This window comes from Amblyraja radiata, chromosome 7 (assembly GCF_010909765.2).
Source record: "Amblyraja radiata isolate CabotCenter1 chromosome 7, sAmbRad1.1.pri, whole genome shotgun sequence".
NCBI lineage: Eukaryota > Metazoa > Chordata > Chondrichthyes > Rajiformes > Rajidae > Amblyraja > Amblyraja radiata.
In genome coordinates, this window is record NC_045962.1 from 49,952,069 (window position 1) to 49,973,072 (window position 21,004).

At 43.5% G+C, this 21,004-nt stretch overlaps 1 protein-coding gene across 1 annotated transcript in view; it reads left to right on the plus strand.

Annotated features, from left to right (window-relative positions):
* tspear (thrombospondin type laminin G domain and EAR repeats) overlaps window positions 1-21,004 on the plus strand; it is a 55,220-nt gene that overhangs the window by 31,548 nt on the left and 2,668 nt on the right. Inside the window, exons 7-11 of the mRNA XM_033024444.1 lie at window positions 101-333; window positions 2,245-2,431; window positions 14,348-14,577; window positions 16,367-16,554; window positions 20,472-20,573. Coding sequence (XP_032880335.1) covers window positions 101-333; window positions 2,245-2,431; window positions 14,348-14,577; window positions 16,367-16,554; window positions 20,472-20,573 — 940 coding nt within the window. The remainder of the gene's footprint in view (window positions 1-100; window positions 334-2,244; window positions 2,432-14,347; window positions 14,578-16,366; window positions 16,555-20,471; window positions 20,574-21,004) is intronic.

A 21,004-nucleotide genomic window follows, 5' to 3' on the forward strand; every position in this document is an offset into this window, starting at 1 on the left:
ACCAGCGCCACCGGAAGTACAACATTTAAAATGTGAAATGGCCAGTTGATTTAACTGGCAATATTGGCATCTCACCAGACTTTTTTTGGATCTTCCCCAGCTAAAAAGAGACTTGATTATGTCGAAGATTATCAAAATCTTGTCACCAACTCGGAAACACTTGATGTTGAAATATTTGAAATCCCCAATGTTGGGCTCTTTGTTGCCACAGCCAATAAGAAGCCTCACCCTGGATCGACAATTTTTAAGTGGTTGAAGGGAAAATTTGAACCGTATCAGAACATCACAACATATGAAGCCCAAGCATGGAAACACTTCTCAATTGGTCCTCAGGTACATTAGAATAAGAAGCAAGAATTAAGTTGCATGAATTCAAATAACGAAAGCTGGTTCTTCAGTGATGAACCTCAACAACTAACACTTATTATTTTGGTGCTACATCCCAGCATGAACTGGCTATAGGTAGACTGAGCTCTTTTCCTTATTTTGAACCGATTACAGTGAAAGATGTGAGATGTAATACATAGATAAATTTGGTGAGATTGGAAATCAATCGAAGAGTGAAAGTGGCCTACATCGCTGAGGAAGGATATACCTGTAATAGAGGGATATACCTGTACTGTTAAATGCCTCTGTCCTACAACACATCCCAAGATACTGCCATTCACTGTGAAGGTCCTGCCATCGTTTGACTTCCCAAAGTGAAACCCCTTGCATTCCTTAGCCCACTTGCCCAGTTGCTCAAAATCCTGCTGTAACTTTTTTGTTAACCATCTTCACTGTCCATGATATTGCCTACTTTAGTGTCATCTACAAGCATACTAATCAGGCCTTGTACATTCACATTCCTATGGTTGATGTAAACCACAAACCGCAATGGATCTGGTACTGATCCCTGAAGCACGGGCTTCCAATCTGAAAAACTGTTTTCAACCACCACCCTTTCTTCCATGAAGCCAATTCTCTATCCAATTTGCTAGCTCTTCCCGTATCCCATGTCATCTAATCTTACAGAGCAGCCTACCATGCAGAACCTTATCAAAGTCCTTGCTGAACTCCATATAGACATTGTCCTTGTCAATCTTTTTGTTTACTTCTTCAAAAAGTTTAATCAAATTTGTAAAACACTATCTCCCACTTTCGTAACCCAAAGAAAACCATAACCATAAAAACAGAATAGAAATGCTCTTTGAGGCACTTGGCCATCTGCGGCTCTGCAAATAGATGAAAGCTTTGGTTTCTGAAGTTATTATAAGACCTCTTATAAAATCCTGCCACAGATCCAGTTCCACTATGCGGTCAGTCGTACGCTGCAGATGGATGCACTTCCCAGAAGGTGCAGTCTTCAGGGAAGTCTCCCTGACCTCTCCCATCCTGTAGGATGGGCAGGATAGTGCTCTAATTCCATCTCTACTACACTCAGACCAAAGAAGAGTTACAAAAAAAACTTATCTCGCCGTCTCCCTATGCTCAGCCTCCTCGCATCTTGAGCCAAAGCTTCAACACTTACCCTCAACATAACACCTGCACCTGAAGGACACTAATGGCTGCTTCTTAAATCTACCATGCTACTTCTCCTCTCAGCTGCTCACTCAACAGTGAAATTCTATGTCAGATCCTTTGATTTGGTCCAGGTACCTTTGTTAAAATTAGTTGGTACAGTGCTGATTATCATCTCTACATGAAGCTGGATACAGGCATGATGCCCTGGGAGAGTGGATCTGGTCAGTGGTCATCTAATGCAGTAAATGGATCTCCCTTTAACAAACCATGGAACCACATTGGTACAGAAACAGGTCCTTGTGCCCATCAAGTCCGCACCATCCATCAAATATCCAATTAAAATAATCCTATCCTGTTCTCTCTGCAGTCCCACCAATTCCCTTGACATTCTACCACTGTCCTAGAATCTAGAGACAGTTTATGTGGCCAATTAACCCACCAACCTGTGCATCTTTGGGAGGAGGGATGAACCTGAGCACCTGGAGGAACCCATGTGGTCATGGGGAGAACATGCAAACTCCACAAAGACAACACCTGAGGTCAGCATTGAACCCGGATCGCAATTGCCCTGAGAGAGCGGCACGACCAGCTGTGCACTGCCACAACTGTTTTCCTATTCTAACATTTGTAGGGTTCCTATTGTCTACATGCTGACTGTGTGAATGGGCCCTCGAGCACATTCAGTGTTAACCTGAAGACACACTGTGCCTTCTGCACAATAACAATTCTCTGCCTTTGCAGGTCTTCTTGGTGGTGGCCAACTTTGAAAAGAATGAACAGAACCAGGAATATTCGGTTATCTACAGGTGGAGCCGAAGGAAGATGCAGTTTATGATGTACCAGAGGTTAGCGACCCACAGTGCCCGGGACTGGGAGGCCTTTCAGATCAACGGGGAGACCTTTCTCGCTGTAGCCAACCACCGTGAAGGTATGCTCTAATAATCTCCTGTTGACGTTTAACCATGTTCTTCCTTATGTGTTGGAATGGTCACCTTTATCTTCAGGGGGCTGGAAGACAAAAAGGCTGCAAAGGTCGGTAACGCCATCCTTAGTGTTCATAAAGTTCATACAGCATAGAAACAATCCCCTTAGGCACACCCTGTGTGGGCTGGTCAACATGCACCCATCTACACCGATACCATTTCCCAACACTCTGTCCATAACCTTCTATGCTCATCTAAATACTTTGAACGTTGAGAGTCTCTGCCTCCACCAACCTCTCAAGCAGTGCAGTCATGGTTTCAGACCCTCCTCAAATCCCCTCTAAATTGAACACCCTTATCTTAAACCCATGCCCTCCGACATAAACATTACAGCAAAGAGGGAAAGATTTGCAGTATCTGGACCCCCCTTAATTTTGTATACATCAGTCAAGTCCCCTCTCAACCTACAACCTACTCCAAGGAAAACAAACCCAGCCTAGCAAGCCTCTCATCATAACCGGAATACTCCATCCCAGGCAACATTTTAGTTAATCTCCTCTAGTGCAGTCACATCCTTGCTATATTATGGTGACCAGACTTACACTCAGTACTCCAGCTGCAGTCTTATGCCCCTGTCCCACTTAGGAAACCTGAACGGAAACCTCTGGAGACTTTGCGCCCCACCCAAGGTTTCTGTGTGGTTCCCGGAGGTTGCAGGTGGTTGCCGGAGGTTGCAGGTAGTGGAAGCAGGTAGGGAGACTGACAAAAACCTCCGGGAACCGCACAGAAACCTTGGGTGGGGCGCAAAGTCTCCAGAGGTTTCCGTTCAAGTTTCCTAAGTGGGACAGGGGCATAACTGAACTGTTATGTAACTGTGCCATAACTTCCCTGCTCGTAGATCCTGTGCTGTGGTTCCTAATGTGGCCCGCCAATTCCCTGGTTATCCTCTTGCCCTCCTTCTACTTCTATTTGGGACTTATGTTTCTGTTTGGGACTCCACACACAGGAGGATTTAGTGGTCTTTGTACAGATGCAGATAAGGTTTACAAGAACAAAAATATAATCTGAAAACTGCAGATGCTGGGAACCTGAAATAAAAAACATAAAATGGTGGAAATGCTCAGTGTTTCCAGTTGTTCAGTTGGTGGAAAGAGAAATAGGGTCACTGGTAGGAAAAACAAAGTCAATGTTTCAGGTCAGAGACCCCTTTGTCTGATCTGGAAAAGGTGAAAACATATCAGTTTTAAGTAACAGGGTGGGTTGGGGAGGGATAGCTAGGTCTGATAAGGTGAAGCCAGGATTGCTTTAGGTATGGGAAGAGGAAAAAATTAGTTAAGACCAAAGTTGGACGCTTGAAGACTGAAACAGGTGAATTTATTATGGGGAACAAGGAAATGGCAGATGAATGGAACAGGTACTTTGGATCCGTCTTCACTAAGGAAGACACAAACAATCTCCCTGATGTACAGATCAGTCTGAAGAAGGGGTTCGGCCCGAAACGTTACCTATTTCCTTCGCTCCATAGATGCTGCTGCACCCGCTGAGTTTCTCCAGCATTTTTGTGTACCTTCCCTGATGTACAAGTGGCCAGAGGATCTAGGGTGACGGAGGAACTAAAGGAAATTCACGTTAGGCAGGGAATGGTGTTGGGTAGACTGATGGGACTGAAGGCTGATAAATCCCCAGGGCCTGATGGTCTGCATCCCAGGGTACTTAAGGAAGTGGCTCTAGAAACCGTGGGCGCATTGGTGATCATTTTCCAATGTTCTACAGATTCAGGATCAGTTCCTGTAGATTGGAGGGTAGCTAATGTTATCCCACTTTTTACGAAAAGCGAGAGAGAGAAAACAGGTAATTATAGACCAGTTAGCCTGACATCGGTGGTGGGGAAGATACTGGAGTCAATCATAAAAGATGAAATAGCGGCACTTTTGGATAGCAGTAACAGGATCGGTCCGAGTCAGCATGGATTTATGAAGGAGAAATCATGCTTGACTAATCTTCTGAAATTTTTTGAGGATGTAACTAGGAAAATGGACAAGGGAGAGCCAGTGGATGTAGTGTACCTGGACTTTCAGAAAGCATTTGATAAGGTCCCACATAGGAGATTAGTGGGCAAAATTAGAGCACATGGTATTGGGGGTAGGTTACTGACATGGATAGAAATTTGGTTGGCAGACAGGAAACAAAGAGTAGGGATTAACGGGTCCCTTTCAGAATGGAAGGCAGTGACAAGTGGGGTACCGCAAGGCTCGGTGCTGGGACCGCAGCTATTTACAACATACATCAATGATTTAGATGAAGGGATTCAAAGTAACATTAGCAAATTTGCAGATGACACAAAGCTGGGTGGCAGAGTGAACTGTGAGGAGGATGCTATGAGAATGCAGGGTGACTTGGACAGGTTGGGTGAGTGGCAGATGCATGGCAGATGCAGTTTAATGTGGATAAATGTGAGGTTATCAACTTTGGTGGTAAAAACAGGAAGGTAGATTATTATCTGAATGGTGTCAAGTTGGGAAAAGGGGAAGTACAAAGAGATCTGGAGGGTCCTTGTTCATCAGTCACTGAAAGTAATCATGCAGGTCCAGCAGGCAGTGAAGAAAGCTGATGGCATGTTGGCCTTCATAACAAGAGGAGTTGAGTATAGCCTAGTAAACAGTGTGTGGCTGAAGTTGTGTTTCTCTGAATGCACCTTCAGTAGGAAGAAAGACTCCTTGTCTGCAATCAAAAACTTAGCTATGTGCTGTGGGGTGCAGGGTTAAACCTGTCTGATCTGTTGTGATTGATACACTCTATATATTACTAAAACTCTCATCTTGTTTGTTTGTTTGTATGCGTGCGCATGAGATCCCAAAACCCGGCCAAAATCGTACACAATAGCGCTACAATTTTTGGTCCATCTTACACACCATTGTCCTGTGATGTTCAGATTGATGGTATATTTTACAAGTTATTAACATTTTAAACTTTACAAAAATCACTTTTCAAACCACTTTTCCACGGCCAGCCCGTCAGCCGCGTTTGACGTCACAATGACGTCACAATGGGATCCCGAATCTCATTTACATTAAAAATCGCGGTTTTCAAAAACACTCAGCTTTAATCAAATTCTTCTGTTTTCATTAACAGCTAACATTGTGTTTAGATTATTTTAAAGAAAAAACGCGATTTTCATTGAGAATTTAATTTAAAAAAAAGATTTTCATTGTAGGGGGATGGGAAAGGGGGGAGGTTTCATTTTTAAAAAATCGCGATTTTCATTGTGTGGGGGTGGGATAGGGGAGGTGAGGAGCAGGGGAGCAGAGAGATAGAAACATAGAAACATAGAAAATAGGTGCAGGAGTAGGCCATTCGGCCCTTCGAGCCTGCACCGCCATCCATTATGATCATGGCTGATCATCCAACTCAGTATCCTGTGCCTGCCTTCTCTCCATACCCCCTGATCCCTTTAGCCACAAGGGTCACATCTAACTCCCTCTTAAATATAGCCAACGAACTGGTCTCAACTACTTTGTGGCAGAGAATTCCACAGATTCACCACTCTCTGTGTGAATCTTTTTTTTCTCATCTCGGTCCTAAAAGACTTCCCCCTTATCCTTAAACTGTGACCCCTTGTTCTGGACTTCCCCATAGAGGGAGAGGCGGGGAGTAGGGAGGGGAGAGAGAGGGGAAAGTGGGGGAGTTGAGGAGGGAGAGTGGGGAGGAGGGGGGAGAGAGGGAGAGGAGGGGAGGAGTGGGGGAGGTAGAGAGAAGGGGATAGAGGGAAAAGGAGGGCAATGGGGAGGTGAGGAGGGAGAATGGAGGAGCGGAAGAGGGAGGAGGTGAGGAGTGGGGGAGCAGGGAGATAGAGGGAAAGGAGTTATGGAGGGAGGGAGTGACTGAGGGTAAGGGAAAGGGAGGGGAGGGTGAGGGAGCAAGTGGGGGAGGGAAGGAGGAGAGGGGAAAGGAGAGGAAGGGCGAAGAGGAGGGGACGGGGGTGCTGGGGGATGAGGGGGAATGGAGGTGGATAGGGGTAGGAAAAGGGATGGCGAGGCATAGTTGGTGGAGGGTTGCCGTGACTCGCGTCACAACGGGGATCTCTCGCGTCACAACTGCCTGTGCAGTTGGGGGCTATGGGTCAGTGGTGGAATAATGCCTTGGGTTAGCACCTGGTTTAGTGATATATATTATCTACCTGCAGGGACTGACAATAGCCCATAGTGTCAGGCATTATTCAAGCTGCACATGTACTTGGAGACCAGGCAGTAGTTTTGAACAGTAACGCAGCCTTCTTCTCATTCACCTTATTATTTGAATCAACGGCTGCTGAAGCCCACGACTGGTAGAAATTTTCTTCCTCTCCATGTAATTTCAAAAGATTTTCATGGACACACGTCGATATGTTACGTTTGCTTTAGTGTTTGCATTAATTAGAGTGCATATGTTAGAGTCAGGAAAAGCTTACCTGTCAAGACCACCCACACACACCAAATATCACATTTCACCGACATAGGTTTAGGTTTGAATGAGTGGGCTTCTCAGTTCCCCGTGATGTAGCCCCACAGAAGGTGTGGAGATTCCTGCCGTGCATGTGCTGCCACATCTGCCCTGTGCTGGCTGACGATTAAATTACCTGACAGAAGAGAATTGAACTGAAGTTGCTTTGATGGCCACGATTTGAGCTTTGTTCTGTACGTACCGCAGGTAGAGTGTACGGGTCCTCGTTGGGTGAGTTATCTTTCAAGAAATCGCCTGTTTTCCATCAAAGTGAGTTGCGCGTGATGAAAACATGAAGCAAAATGTTTCTGCATCAGTCATAGCCTCGGGCCAGCGTGCAGTTTTAAAGATATGCGCTCAGCCCTCAGTCTTGTAGATAGCTCATTTTGTACCCTGCCTGTACGACCTGTAGAATTACATGAAAGGGACAGGATGCTCTGTGTGCACAGAAGGGAAAATCAAGCCCATTTTTCTGGTGCCTTTTGTTACCCTAGAACATCCCATCATCTGTTGCAGACATCCATGCTCTTTTGATATATAATCACTTTTATGAAAAAGCAAACAAATTACATAGCAAGAACCTATAAACCTGCAACGACTATGCACTCCATTTTTAGTAATGGGTAGGAAGGAACTGCAGATGCTGGTTTAAACCAAAGATAGACACGAAAAGCTGGAGTAACTCAGCAGGTCAGACAGCATCTCTGGAGAAAAGGAATAGGTGACGTTTTGGGTCGAGACCCTTCTTCAGACTGAGAGTCAGGGGAAAGGGAAATGAGAGATAAAGAGGGCGATATAGAGAGATATAGAACAAATGAATGAAAGATATGCAAAAAAGTAAGAATAATAAAGGAAGCAGGCCATTGTTAGCTGTGGGCCAGGTGAAAACGTGTTACAGACAATGAATCAACAATTACAAAAGATCCATCTTTCATTCTGTGCACAGCCATATGATAACAGCCAGATTATCTGCTTATCGATATTACGTGAGTGATAATTCATGGACAGGGATGCCAGGCAGAACAAAATGAGCAGGGATGTTTTATGGAACATGATATTCCTTATATATGAGGAAATAAGAGCTATGGGAAGTGCAGCCACCCTATATAGATCAGCTGCGATCCTATTGAAAGGCAAGGTAGGCTTGAGGGTTGGAATGGCCAAATACTGTTCCTAATCTCTTGTGTCAGTTGAAAGGCTAGTCAGGATCTGAGTTTAATAACTCATTAAAGAGATGGCACTGTCAACAATGCAGGAGTACTACACCGGAGTGATAACCATATAACAATTACAGCACGGAAACAGGCCATCTCGGCCCTACAAGTCTGTGCCGAACAATTATTTTCCCTTAGTCCCACCTTCCTGCACTCATACCATAACCCTCCATTCCCTTCTCATCCATATGCCTATCCAATTTATTTTTAAATGATACCATCGAACCTGCCTCCACCACTTCCACTGGAAGCTCATTCCACACCGCTACCACTCTCTGAATAAAGAAGTTCCCCCTCATGTTACCCCTAAACTTCTGTCCCTTAATTCTGAAGTCATGTCCTCTTGTTTGAATCTTCCCTATTCTCAAAGGGAAAAGCTTGTCCACGTCAACTCTGTCTATCCCTCTCATCATTTTAAAGACCTCTATCAAGTCCCCCCTTAACCTTCTGCGCTCCAGAGAATAAAGACCTAACTTATTCAACCTTTCTCTGTAACTTAGTTGTTGAAACCCAGGCAACATTCTAGTAAATCTCCTCTGTACTCTCTCTATTTTGTTGACATCCTTCCTATAATTGGGCGACCTAAATTGTACACCATACTCCAGATTTGATCTCACCAATGCCTTGTACAATTTTAACATTACATCCCAGCTTCTATACTCAATGCTCTGATTTATAAAGGCTAGCATACCAAAAGCTTTCTTTACCACCCTATCTATATGAGATTCCACCTTCAAGGAACTATGCACGGTTATTCCCAGATCCCTCTGTTCAACTGTATTCTTCAATTCCCTACCATTTACCATGTATGTCCTATTTTGATTTGTCCTGCCAAGGTGTAGCACCTCACATTTATCAGCATTAAACTCCATCTGCCATCTTTCAGCCCATTCTTCCAAATGGCCTAAATCACTCTGTAGACTTTGGAAATCCTCTTCATTATCCACAACACCCCCTATCTTGGTATCATCTGCATACTTACTAATCCAATTTACCACACCTTCATCCAGATCATTGATGTACATGACAAACAACAAAGGACCCAACACAGATCCCTGAGGCACCCCACTAGTCACCTGCCTCCAACCCAACAAACAGCCATCCACCATTACCATCTGGCGTCTCCCATTCAGCCACTGTTGAATCCATCTTGCTACTCCTGCATTTATACCCAACAGTTGAACCTTCTTAACCAACCTTCCATGAGGAACCTTGTCAAAGGCCTTACTGAAGTCCATATATACAACATCCACTGCTTTACCCTCGTCAATTTCCCTAGTAACCTCTTCAAAAAAATCAAGAAGATTAGTCAAACATGACCTTCCAGGCACAATTCCATGTTGACTGTTCCTAATCAGACCCTGTTTATCCAGGTGCTTATATATATTATCTCTAAGTATCTTTTCCATTAATTTGCCCACCACTGAAGTCAAACTAACAGGTCTATAATTGCTAGGTTTACTCTTAGAACCCTTTTTAAACAATGGAACAACATGCGCAGTATGCCAATCCTCGGGGACTATTCCCGTTTCTAATGACATTTGAAATATTTCTGTCATAGCCCCGGCTATTTCTACACTAACTTCCCTCAATGTCCTAGGGAATATCCTGTCAGGACCTGGAGACTTATCCACTTTTATATTTTTCAAAAGTGTCAGTACTTCTTTTACTTTGAAACTCATAGTATCCATAGCTACTCTACCAGTTTCCCTTACCTCACATAATTCAATATCCTTCTCCTTGGTGAATACCGAAGAAAAGAAATTGTTCAATATCTCCCCCATCTCTTTTGGCTCTGCAGATAGCTGTCCACTCTGTCTCTCCAATGGACCAATTTTATCCCTCGTTATCCTTTTGCTATTAATATAGCTGTAGAAACCCTTTGGATTTACTTTCACCTTACTTGCCAAAGCAACCTCATATCTTCTTTTAGCTTTTCTAATTTCTTTCTTAAGATTCTTTTAACATTCCTTATACTCCTCAAGCACCTCATTTACTTCATGCTGCCTATAATTATTGTAGATCTCCCTCTTTTTCCGAACAAGATGTCCAATTTCCCTTGAAAACCAGGGCTCTTTCCAATTTTTACTGTTTCCTTTCAACCGAACAGGAACATAAAGATTCTGTACTCTTAAAATTTCCCCTTTAAATGTCCTCCATTTCTCTTCTACATCCTTCCCATAAAACAAAATGTCCCAGTTCACTCCTTTAAATCATTTCGCATCTCATCAAAGTTAGCCTTTCTCCAATCAAAAATCTCATCCCTAGGTCCAGTTCTGACCCTCTCCATAATTATATTGAAACTAATGGTATTGTGATCACTGGACCCGAAGTGCTCCCCAACGCATACTTCCGCCACCTGTCCCGTCTCATTTCCTAACAGGAGGTCCAGCACTGCCCCTCCTCTAGTAGGTATCTCTATGTATTGCTGCAAAAAACTATCCTGCACATATTTTACAAACTCCAAACCATCCAGCCCATTTACAGAATGTGTTTCCCAGTCTATGTGTGGAAAGTTGAAATCTCCCACAATCACTACCTTGTGCTTACAACTAATATCTGCTATCTCCTTACATATTTGCTCTTCCAATTCTCGCTCCCCATTTGGCAGTCTATAATACACCCCTATAAGTGTTGCTACCCCTTTCCCATTTCTCAGTTCCACCCAAATAGCCTCCCTAGACGAGCCCTCTAATCTATCCTGCCAAAGCACTCCTGTAATATCTTCCCTGATAAGCAATGCAACACCTCCACCTCTTGCCCCTCCAATTCTATCACACCTGAAGCAACGAAATCCTGGAATATTTAGTTTCCAATCACAGCCCTCCTGCAACCATGTTTCACTGATCGCCACAACATCATACTTCCAGGTGTCTATCCAGACTCTAAGCTCATCCACCTTTCTTACAATGCTCCTAGCATTAAAATATGCACATTTAAGAAACCCCCCGCCTCTTATTCTCTGTTTATTTCCTTTTTCTTCTTTCTCCTCTTGTGTCTGAGTGCTTCCCTTTTCTGCTTCCTGCCTCCCATTCTGTCTACTAGCTTTCTCTATTTGAGTCCCTCGCCCCAACCATTCTAGTTTAAAGTCTCCCCAGTAGCCTTTGCAAATTTCCCCGCCAGGATATTGGTCCACCTCGGGTTCAAGTGCAACCCATCCTTTCTGTACAGGTCCCACCTTCCCCAAAAGAAGTCCCAATGATCCAGAAACTTGAATCCCTGCCCTCTGCACCAGTCTTTCAGCCACGCATTTATCCTCCACCTTGCTCCATTCCTACTCTCACTGTCGCGTGGTACAGGCAGTAATCCTGATAACTAAATAATCCTGAAGTAATAACTAATCCTTTGCATCATTCTCTGAAGTGGGAATTGAAAGTGCTATTGATTGGTCGATTAAGAAATGCAAAATTCAGCTGTGAGAAGATTTGTGAAGGTCATATGCATCTAACAATTTTTGCTCATTGACTGGTCGAAGCATTAACAGAAAATTGAAGTGTTTGCCCAGTTCTTAAATTTAACTTTGTGAATACAGGTCAAAATCAGTCAAATATGGGTGGGAAACCAGCTAAATTCATTTCAAAGGCAAAAGTGAGGCAAATTTGACTGTTACTGTCAACGTCATTCATTGCTGAGGACTTTGAAGGGTGTGCATCAATGTTCAGATTACGTCTCTCTTAAAGAATGGTGGTGCATCATTTTTGTGCATGACCTTGTTTTCCAAATGGGCTCACCTACACCTACAGGGACCACTGCTCCCAATCTTAAACACCTGACCACAGCCTGGGTTTATGCTGAAGCTTTAATGTAGTAAGACATCTTAAGGATGACTCTTCTAAGTAGTTCATCTATCCAAAATGAGCTCACTAAAGGTGTTTGACAATACAAGACCTCAAAACTGATGATTTATCTACAAAGCTACAAAACAGGGGGCAGTCTTTTAAAATTGAGATGTGTAGAAATTTCTTCTCTCAGATGGAAGTGAATCTCTGGAATTCTCTGCTCCCGAGGGTGGCGGAGGGTGGATCACAGATATATTTTAGGGAGAGGTAGATATATATTTGAAAGCTCGAAGCATTGGCGGTTATGGAACTGGCACAGAAAAGGAGTTGAGGCTGGCATAGATTAGGCATGATCGTGAAGAATGGCGAGGCAGGCTTGAGAGGCCAAGTGGTTTATTCCTGCTCCCATTTTCTTGTGTCTTGCACCATTGACATTAGCCAAGTTCACTCTGGGACTTTGGGAAAGAAAGTCTGGAGTCAGCAGGATTCAAAATATCAAACTTCACCCCTGAACCCAAGCGAACCAGACCATCAAATAAATTCCTGGCTAGGGGAGATATGAAAATTATATGGAATTTCAAATAGATATTTTAATATTTCAGGAAGAAGAAACTACATTCCATTGTGCTCCAGGCATATCAAAACAGGGTTACAAGCCAGAACAAGAATGGGAAAGTTTTTCGATGCTTTACCTGTTTCAACCATCAGTTCTTTCGTTGTTGATGTTATTGAGATTTGTCAGTATTCAATAGAAATAAACATTTGGTAGGTAAGCCGCTGAGAATATCTGCCCCAGTAGATGGCGTTAAGATACAGATCAGAAACTTATCGTGTTTGTAAGTGGCAGGAAAGGAACCAGGAATACAGAAGAGGTTGAAATCGGTGTAAATCATTAATCACAATCAACCTGCTCTAGACAGGATGATGGTTAAGCAATCAAATCAATCACCAAATCTCAGGGAAGAAATTAAGTTAAATGCCACTTAACATTTCGATAGGTAAATAATACATGTATTGACATATTGCAACAATTTGACAAGAGGACACTTATATTTACAAGATTAACTTTTAACAGTTGATCCCTTATTAAGACAATGCAGATTTTGAAGATCAATTTAGGGCACATTTGGTATAAATACTGCCTCTTAGTTCAACCGTGACTTCTGGTGCTGTCTCTGTGGAGTTTACATGTTCGCCCCACAAGTGCAATGGTTTCTTCTGAGTGCACTGGTTTCGTCCCACATCCCAAAGCTTTGTGAGTTGGGAAGAATGTGCACCTATCGAGTCTGTGCCAACCCAGCAACCATCCGTTTAAGCCAGTCCTGCGTGAATCCCCTTTTTTATTCACCCCACATGCTCAACAACTCCCATCAGATTCAACCACTCACGCACACTCTAGAGCGGTCAACTTACAGTGACCGATTAGTCTACCAACCTGAACATCTTTAAGATGTAAAAGGAAACCAGAGTAACTGAAATAAACTCACGTGGTTCCCAAGGAATTGCTGCACTCCCCCAAACTCGCCAGTGTCCCAGTTTCCACACTTCCTTTCACTCATCGGTGCCCCACTTCCTGCACTCCCGTTCACTCATCAGTGTCCAAGATACCACATTCGCCTTTGCTCACCCATGCCCCAGATACCACACTCCCATTCACACTCTGGTGCTCCAGTTGCCATGCTTGCTTCCCAATCAATTGTATCTGTCTTTCAGAATCCCTTGAAATTTATCGTGATCTTGTTTCCCGCATTTTATTCACTCACTGGGTCTACTGGAACATTTAACATTCTGCTGTGTCATTCCAAAAAAATTAAATTAAATGTGCCTGGGAATGATTAATATGAATGACACCCGATAGCCTGGAAAATCTGCTTGCCCAGCAGCACCAGTGTATGTCAGATTAATAAAGTTATACTGTGTCTGCCAATGTTTGTGGAAAACTGATAGAAACCAATTGGCTGCTGCATTTCCTCATGAGAAACAGTGACCACATTTCTGCGGCATTGTTTTGATTAGCTGCAGTTCGCATGTGTAAGGAGTTATCTGGGGCATATCATTTCCACTCGTCCTTGCTGAGAGTGTATGTAGACCAGCTTCTTTATTGGGGTGATGAGGGCTGGGGGCCTCTTCATGGAACTTGATGGCTTTAATACTCATTGTGTCATACAGCACAGAAACAGGACCTTTAGCTAAAGCACTCATTCATGCCGACCAAGATGCCCATTCACATTAGTCCCAGTTGCCTGTGTTTGATCAAGATATGTTTTAACCTTTCCTATCCATGTACTTGTTCAAATGTCTCTTAAATGTTGTTACGGTACCTGCCTCAACTGCTTCCTCTGGCAGTTCAGTCTATGTACATGCCATCCACTGTGTGAAAAAATTGCCCCTCTGGTTCCTATTATATTTTTCCCCTCTCACCTTAAACCTATTTGTTTCTTCTTTTAAGGAGACAACCACAACATTGACAGTGTTATTTACAAGTGGAATCCCAAGTCACACCTATTTGAAAGAAACCAGACGATTCCCACTTCAGGAGCCTACGACTGGGAGTTCTTTACCATCGGACCATATTCCTTCCTAGTTGTGGCGAACACCTTCAATGGGACCTCAACCCGGATCTACTCACGAATTTACATCCAACTGGATGGAATGTTCCGACTTTTCCAATCAATGCCTGTAAGTGCCCCATTTCTCTCTACCTTAAATAAGCCACATATATTCAGTGTCAAAAGACAGGCGTACTTCACATTTCTCTGCCGGAATAGCAGAGGTGGTGGTCACCATACTATAGACAGGGTGCAATTAAGTCAGAAGGGGGCAGAAATATTCACAGGACTATTGATGGGACTGAAGGACTGAGTTATGAGTAGAGTCTGAATACCTGGGACTGTTTTCCCTGGAGCACAAGAGGCTGAGGAGTGATCTTGTAGAGGTTAAGAAAATCATGAGGGGTGTAAATACGGTGTATTGCCACAATCGTTTTCCCAGGGGAGGGAAATCTAAAACTAGCAGATATAGGTATATGATGAGAACGGAAAGTTTTAAAGCGGACTATTATTTCACGCAGAACATGAAATGGAACATGGGTACACGGAATAAGCCGTCAGAGGAAGCTGTAGGGACAGGTACTGCTGCAATGTTTAAAATATATTTGGACATGTTCAGAGTCAGGAAAGGTTTAACGAGATATACAGGCAAATTGGACTAGCTCAGGAAGGAACTTTGCCCGACATGGATGAGTTAGGCCAAATGGCTCGTTTCTGTGCTCCATGGCTTTATGGCCCTGTGGTCAGATCTGGAGGAGACCATTCATCTATTCCACCAATCAATAATACCTTGGCTGATCTGAACCTTAACTTTGTCTATTACTTGGGAGTATCTGAAAGAGAGTCACAAGAAGTAGATTACATTATAAAATGGGGGCCATGATTCTTATAATCTCAGCAAGTACAACAGTCATAGGGGGATACCTCAGAGATTAAAAATCCATTCATGCACCTTCAATGGCATTGGGTGAGGACCAAATGCCAGTCAGGTCACTGTGAGACATCCCACCCCTTTTTATGTTGGTGATATGGGTATAAATAAATAATATTTATACTCATTAAAACAAATAAAGCAGGTAGGCAGGTCTGTTGTCTCAAATAGAGCATATAATCTCTGACAAATCTACACTGCCGATCAGATGCAGAGTGGATTACTGTCACCTTATTATGGGCAACCTTTAGTCATGAATAACCAGGGACTCTGCTCAGTTATGTAATGCTGAATGAATAAGGGGTCCTTGGAATTGTGCTGATAGCCTTGATCACTCCAACTGTGATGCCACTTTCAAGAACCTCCATACCTGCACTACTAGATCCCTCTGCTCTACATCATTCTGCCTGGTCATTCACTGTGTAGGTCCAGCCCTAGTTTAACTTCCCAAAATACAACACCTCACACTTATCTGCATTAAACCATTAACCATTCCTCAGCCCACTTGGTCAAGATTCTGCTGTAATTTTTGAAAATCATCTTCGCTATCTACAATACCACCCACTTTAGTTTAGTCTGCAAACTCACATATCATGCTTTCTAAATTCTCATCCATAGTATTTAAATGTCATACGTTCTGACAATGGAATTAATGAACTTCAAACTTGCAGCAGCATAACAGTCCTGTAAATACAAATCTCATAGATAACATATAAGAAAAAAACAATAAATTAATAAACCCAGTATTAGTGCAAAAAGCCCAAAGTCCCTTAAGTTCAACCATGACTGTCCATAGTTAGTTTTTTGTAGTGTTCAAGAGTTTGATGGATGTTCGGAAGAAGTTATTATTGAAACTATACCTTCTTCCCAATGGTAGGAGCGAAATGAGAGTGTGTCCTGGGTGGAATGGGTCTTTGATGATGCTGGCTGCCTTTTTGAGGCAGTGTCTCTATTAGATGTAGAAAAATAAGCCTTTCTTTTCTTACAGACATATGGTGCTACAGACTGGGAGATTTTCCGTGTTGAAGGACGAACCTTCCTCGCAGTTGCCAACAGTCAGAGCTATCAGACAGGGGCATCAAACGGAATCAACTCCTTCAACATCAATTCCACCATCTATGAACTTAACATCACCGCCCAGATGTTTGTCAAGTTTCAGGACATCCCGACATACAGGTATGTTATTTAGATGTTGATCAGACTGGCTATTATCTCCTCTTCCTTCAATGACCAGTTGCTGATTTGTGATCTTGTAAACAGCAGAGATAAGGAGCAGTGAGTTTGCTTCTGTGACTCTGGTTGAAGGAGATACCTTGATTAGAGAGAACACTATAGTGGGATGTTTTACATTTATCCAAGCCAGCAAATGGTACCTATCTTTAATATCAGGTTGGCATGATCCTATTGAATGGCAGAAAAGGTTTATGGGGCCGAAAGGCCTGCTCCTGTTCCAACATGCAGTGTGCAGGCCTCCAGAGATAGCAGCAGGGGAAATTTGCCTTACCTTTTGGCGAGAGCCTGAGCACTGCTCCACCACCCTGCCTGATTACCATTACACTGCATTTTCCTAACCTATCTCAGCACTGAACTCTCTTAATGGAACAGTGGGGCAGTGGGTAGAGCCATTGCTTTGCGACACTAGAGAATCAGGTTCAATCCCAGGGCTGCCAACGCATTTGACAAAATTCTCATGCTCTCACCCTGATCACAAATTTCTCACGCTCAAAAATCTGCAGGTGCTGGAAGTTCAAAATAAAGCAAAAAATGTTTTAGAGGTGAGTAAAAACAATGAGGTGAATATATAAGGTGAAAGGATAGTCTTTTTCCCGGGATATGTGATTCAAGAACTAGAGGGCATTGGTTTAAAGCAGGGCTGTCAAACTACCGGCCCGCGGGATGATTTGGGGAAAAAAACTCCCAATGCCCCCACTCACCCGGTCCGCTCACACCTCCCACCCTCACCTCCGGCGGCTCTGTGTCCGTCGGCCGCTCTGTCCACACCCCATAGAGTTTTAACGCCGGCCCGGAGCCAGGAGCGGACCAGGTGAGTGGTGCCGCCTCCGGAGCTGCGGGGAAGAATCTCGGGCTAAGGCTCCGCACCGATGCCCGACCCCCGGGTCACCGACCCTCACCACCCCCATACACCAGCTGGACAAGAAGCACCTGGGCCGTCCCACACCTCCCACTCACACACACACTGGCACACACAATATTTAAAGGGATACGGGCCAAATGCGGATAAATGGGACTAGTTTACATGGGGCATCTTGATCTGCGTGAACAAGTTGGGATGAAGGGCCTGTTTCCATGCTGTAAGACTATGACACATTGTAGAAAGGGTGCAATTGCTCTGGAGAGGATCCAGGGGCGATTTATGAAGATGTTGGCAGGGCTGGAATTTTTTTTTCACTTTGAAGAAATATTTGATAACTGGGATTGTATTCTCTGCAGCAACGGAGGTGAAGAAAAGACTTAGTTGAGGTGAATAATATTATGAGAATAGGACCTGTTTCGCTTAACAAAGAATGTAGGAAGGAACTGCACATGCTGGTTTAAACTGAAGATAAACACTAGAAACTAGAAAAATTCAGCAGGACAGGCAGCATCTCTGGAGAGAAAGAATGGGTGATGTGTGTTCTGTATATTGTCTTCTGTATATTGTTTCAAATTTAATTCCCTTTTGAAAGCCAAATTTTAACCTTTGTCTACCTTTCAGAAAGCACATTCCATGTCAAAATGATTAATTGTGCAATAACTGTATTGCATAATCTCCCAGGCAAGGTAATGTTCCAAGTTGCTGTCAGAAAGTGTTTCAGAAAGAGTTGCTGTCAGACCTCAGTGCTCAGGAACTGCACTAGCCACCAAACCAGGACTGAGCTTTGTGTGCAGCAGAGCCACCTGGTGACTGAGTTTGCAGCTTTTCCTCGCATATCTCAGTTTATATTACCTGGAAATTCAAATGGTGCATTTAAAAATATATTTCTAGTGCTTCAGATTTGAAAATTGTGTTTTTTTTCTCAGAGTAAAATACAGGCAGAATTACATTACGCCAAAATTTCAACCTGGCATTTGCAGTCACCAAATGTGCTTCCAATACCCATGTATTTTCTGCATCAGACACAATGACGTTTCCTGATGCAATCTCCGTTTTCCTGTTTATCAGTTTATCAGTTTTCACTTAATCAGTTTCCACCAATGACACTCTTTTGTCTTCTCCACTTACCACTTCCAGCCTTGGTTACTCTCTGCACCCTTCTCTCCCCCATCTGACTCAGCCACTCCTTACCTGGAACCAACCATCATTTGCCATCTCTTGCTCTAACCCTTCCCCTCACCTCATTCTGACATTTATCTTGATTCTACTCCATCAGTCTGAAGAAGAATCCTGACCCAAAACATTTTCTGTCCAATTCCCTCTGCAGATACTGTATGAGGCGCTGTTGGTCCACCTGTTTGTTTTTTTGCTCAAAAATCCAGTATTGCAGTCTCTAGTGTTTAGAGTTGACGCCCATACAAGGTTTAATCAGGATACTTGATTCTGTAGTGTGCTACAGCCCAGGCGTAAGTAATGCTGCATTCTCTAATCTAGAGGGACTTCCCTGAACAAGTCCCAGACCAGATCCGGGAGTTGGATTGAGGAAGTTCCCTCATATCCCTTCTTCCTTCTAGACCATCTCCCCTACCCTCAAACCACAAAGCCAACCTCTGCCCAAATGCGCCACGCTACCATAATATCTGCCACCTCTTGTCATTGATCCTACAATCCCCCTGAAGCTCTGGTTCCCTCAGAGAAGTTGGGGAAATTGGATTGATGGGTGTGCTCTGCAGAGCAGCATAGACTTGATGGGCTGAATAGCCTCCAGTGTTGTGGGAAAATGTGAGAAATCCCCCAATTTAACTTCCAACTTTGCCCTGATTTGCATTTTTGCCTCGAGCCTTTGTCCAACCATTTGACATGCACAATATAGGTAAGATCCTGGAGAGTGTTGTAGAGCAGAGAGACCTAGTGTACAGGTGCACAGTTCCCTGAAAATGGTGACATAGGTTAAAAAAAGGTGGTGAATATGTTTGGCATGCTTGCCTTCTTTAGGAAGGATATTGAGCATATAAGGTGGGATGTTGTGTTTCATCTGTACATGACGTTGGTGAGACCACATTTGGAGTATTGTATGCAGTTCTGGTCACCCTACTGGAGGAAATGTGTCATTAAGCTGTAAAAACAGTGCAGAAAATATTTATCAAGATGTGACCAGGACACAGGGAGTTGAGATTGGGATAAGCTCACCACCTCCAGTTTAAATTCCGTTTGGAATATTTTGGAGGACCAAGAAACCAAGAAGAACCAAGAAGTAGGCTGGGATGTTTTTCACTCGAGCTTTGGAGGCTGAGGTATATAAAATCATAAAAAGCGTGGATAAGGTGAATGGTCACAGTCTTTTTTACCAGGGTAAGGTCCAGAACCCGAAGGCATTTCAGGTGAAAGGGAAAATATTTAAAAGTGGCCCAAGGGGCAATTTCTTAATGTAAAGGGTGATGCCTACATGGAATGAGCTGCCAGAGGAAGTTGTAGAAGTAGGTACAATGATATTATTTAAATACACTTAGACACTACATGGATAGGAAAGGTTTAGAGAGATATGAAATACAGGCAAATGGGACTGGTTCAAGTAAAAAACCTGGTATGGAGGAGTTCAGCTGAAGACCCGTTTTATGCCCACTGCCAATGACTGTGACCTTCAGTGAGGAAATGCCTCCTGACTTCACCTCTGAATGTTCTCAGCTCTACATTAAGGTTACATTTTGTTTTGGGCTATTCTGACAGATGAGGTGGTTCCACTCTGCCAGACCCACCACAGCTTAAACTATTACTGTCAACAGAACAGAAGCCTGAGTGTGAATGGGATCTGGGTTTGAAGCCAGTGCATAAATGGAGGCTTAAATATGAATGGGGCCTGAGTATAAGTGGATCTCAAAGTGTGATTGCAACCTGAAAATGAAGCATCCTGAAAGAACCAGGGATGAATGGCACATGATGAATGGCAGGGAGTAGGGTCTGGACCACAGGCTCATCACCTCTCATCTTTGTGTTACAGTGCAGTTGACTGGGAGTTCTTCACAGTGGGCGATGACAGCTTCCTGGTTGTGGCAAACTCATTTGATGGCTCCAACTTTTTTTTAAACAGTGTTATATACAGGTGAGCACATCTGTCAAGAGAAGGTTGGATGTGAACGTACTCACAGCAACTCCTGTTCACACCCTCTGTGCACTCCGAACTACATTGGCTCTCATCCTGACAGCAGATTGAGTTTTAAATCCTTCTTCCTATATTCCCAAACTTCTGAATGGTCCCCTCTTCTCCCCATCCAGCCCATAAAAACATGTGTAATCTCCACATTCTTCAATTGCTTATCACTGACTTAAAATCACCCTGTCACTGGCTGCTATCCCACAGCCACTGAAGCCAGAAGTTCTTGCAAAATGTCTCTGATGCTCAATCTCTCTTTCCTCCTCTTAAGATGCTGCTTTAAACCGACTGCTTAACTTATTTCTAATATCTTCTTATGTGGCTCTAGGTCACATTTTGGTTGCTAAAACTCCTGTGCAGTGCCTTGGAATGCTATTTTG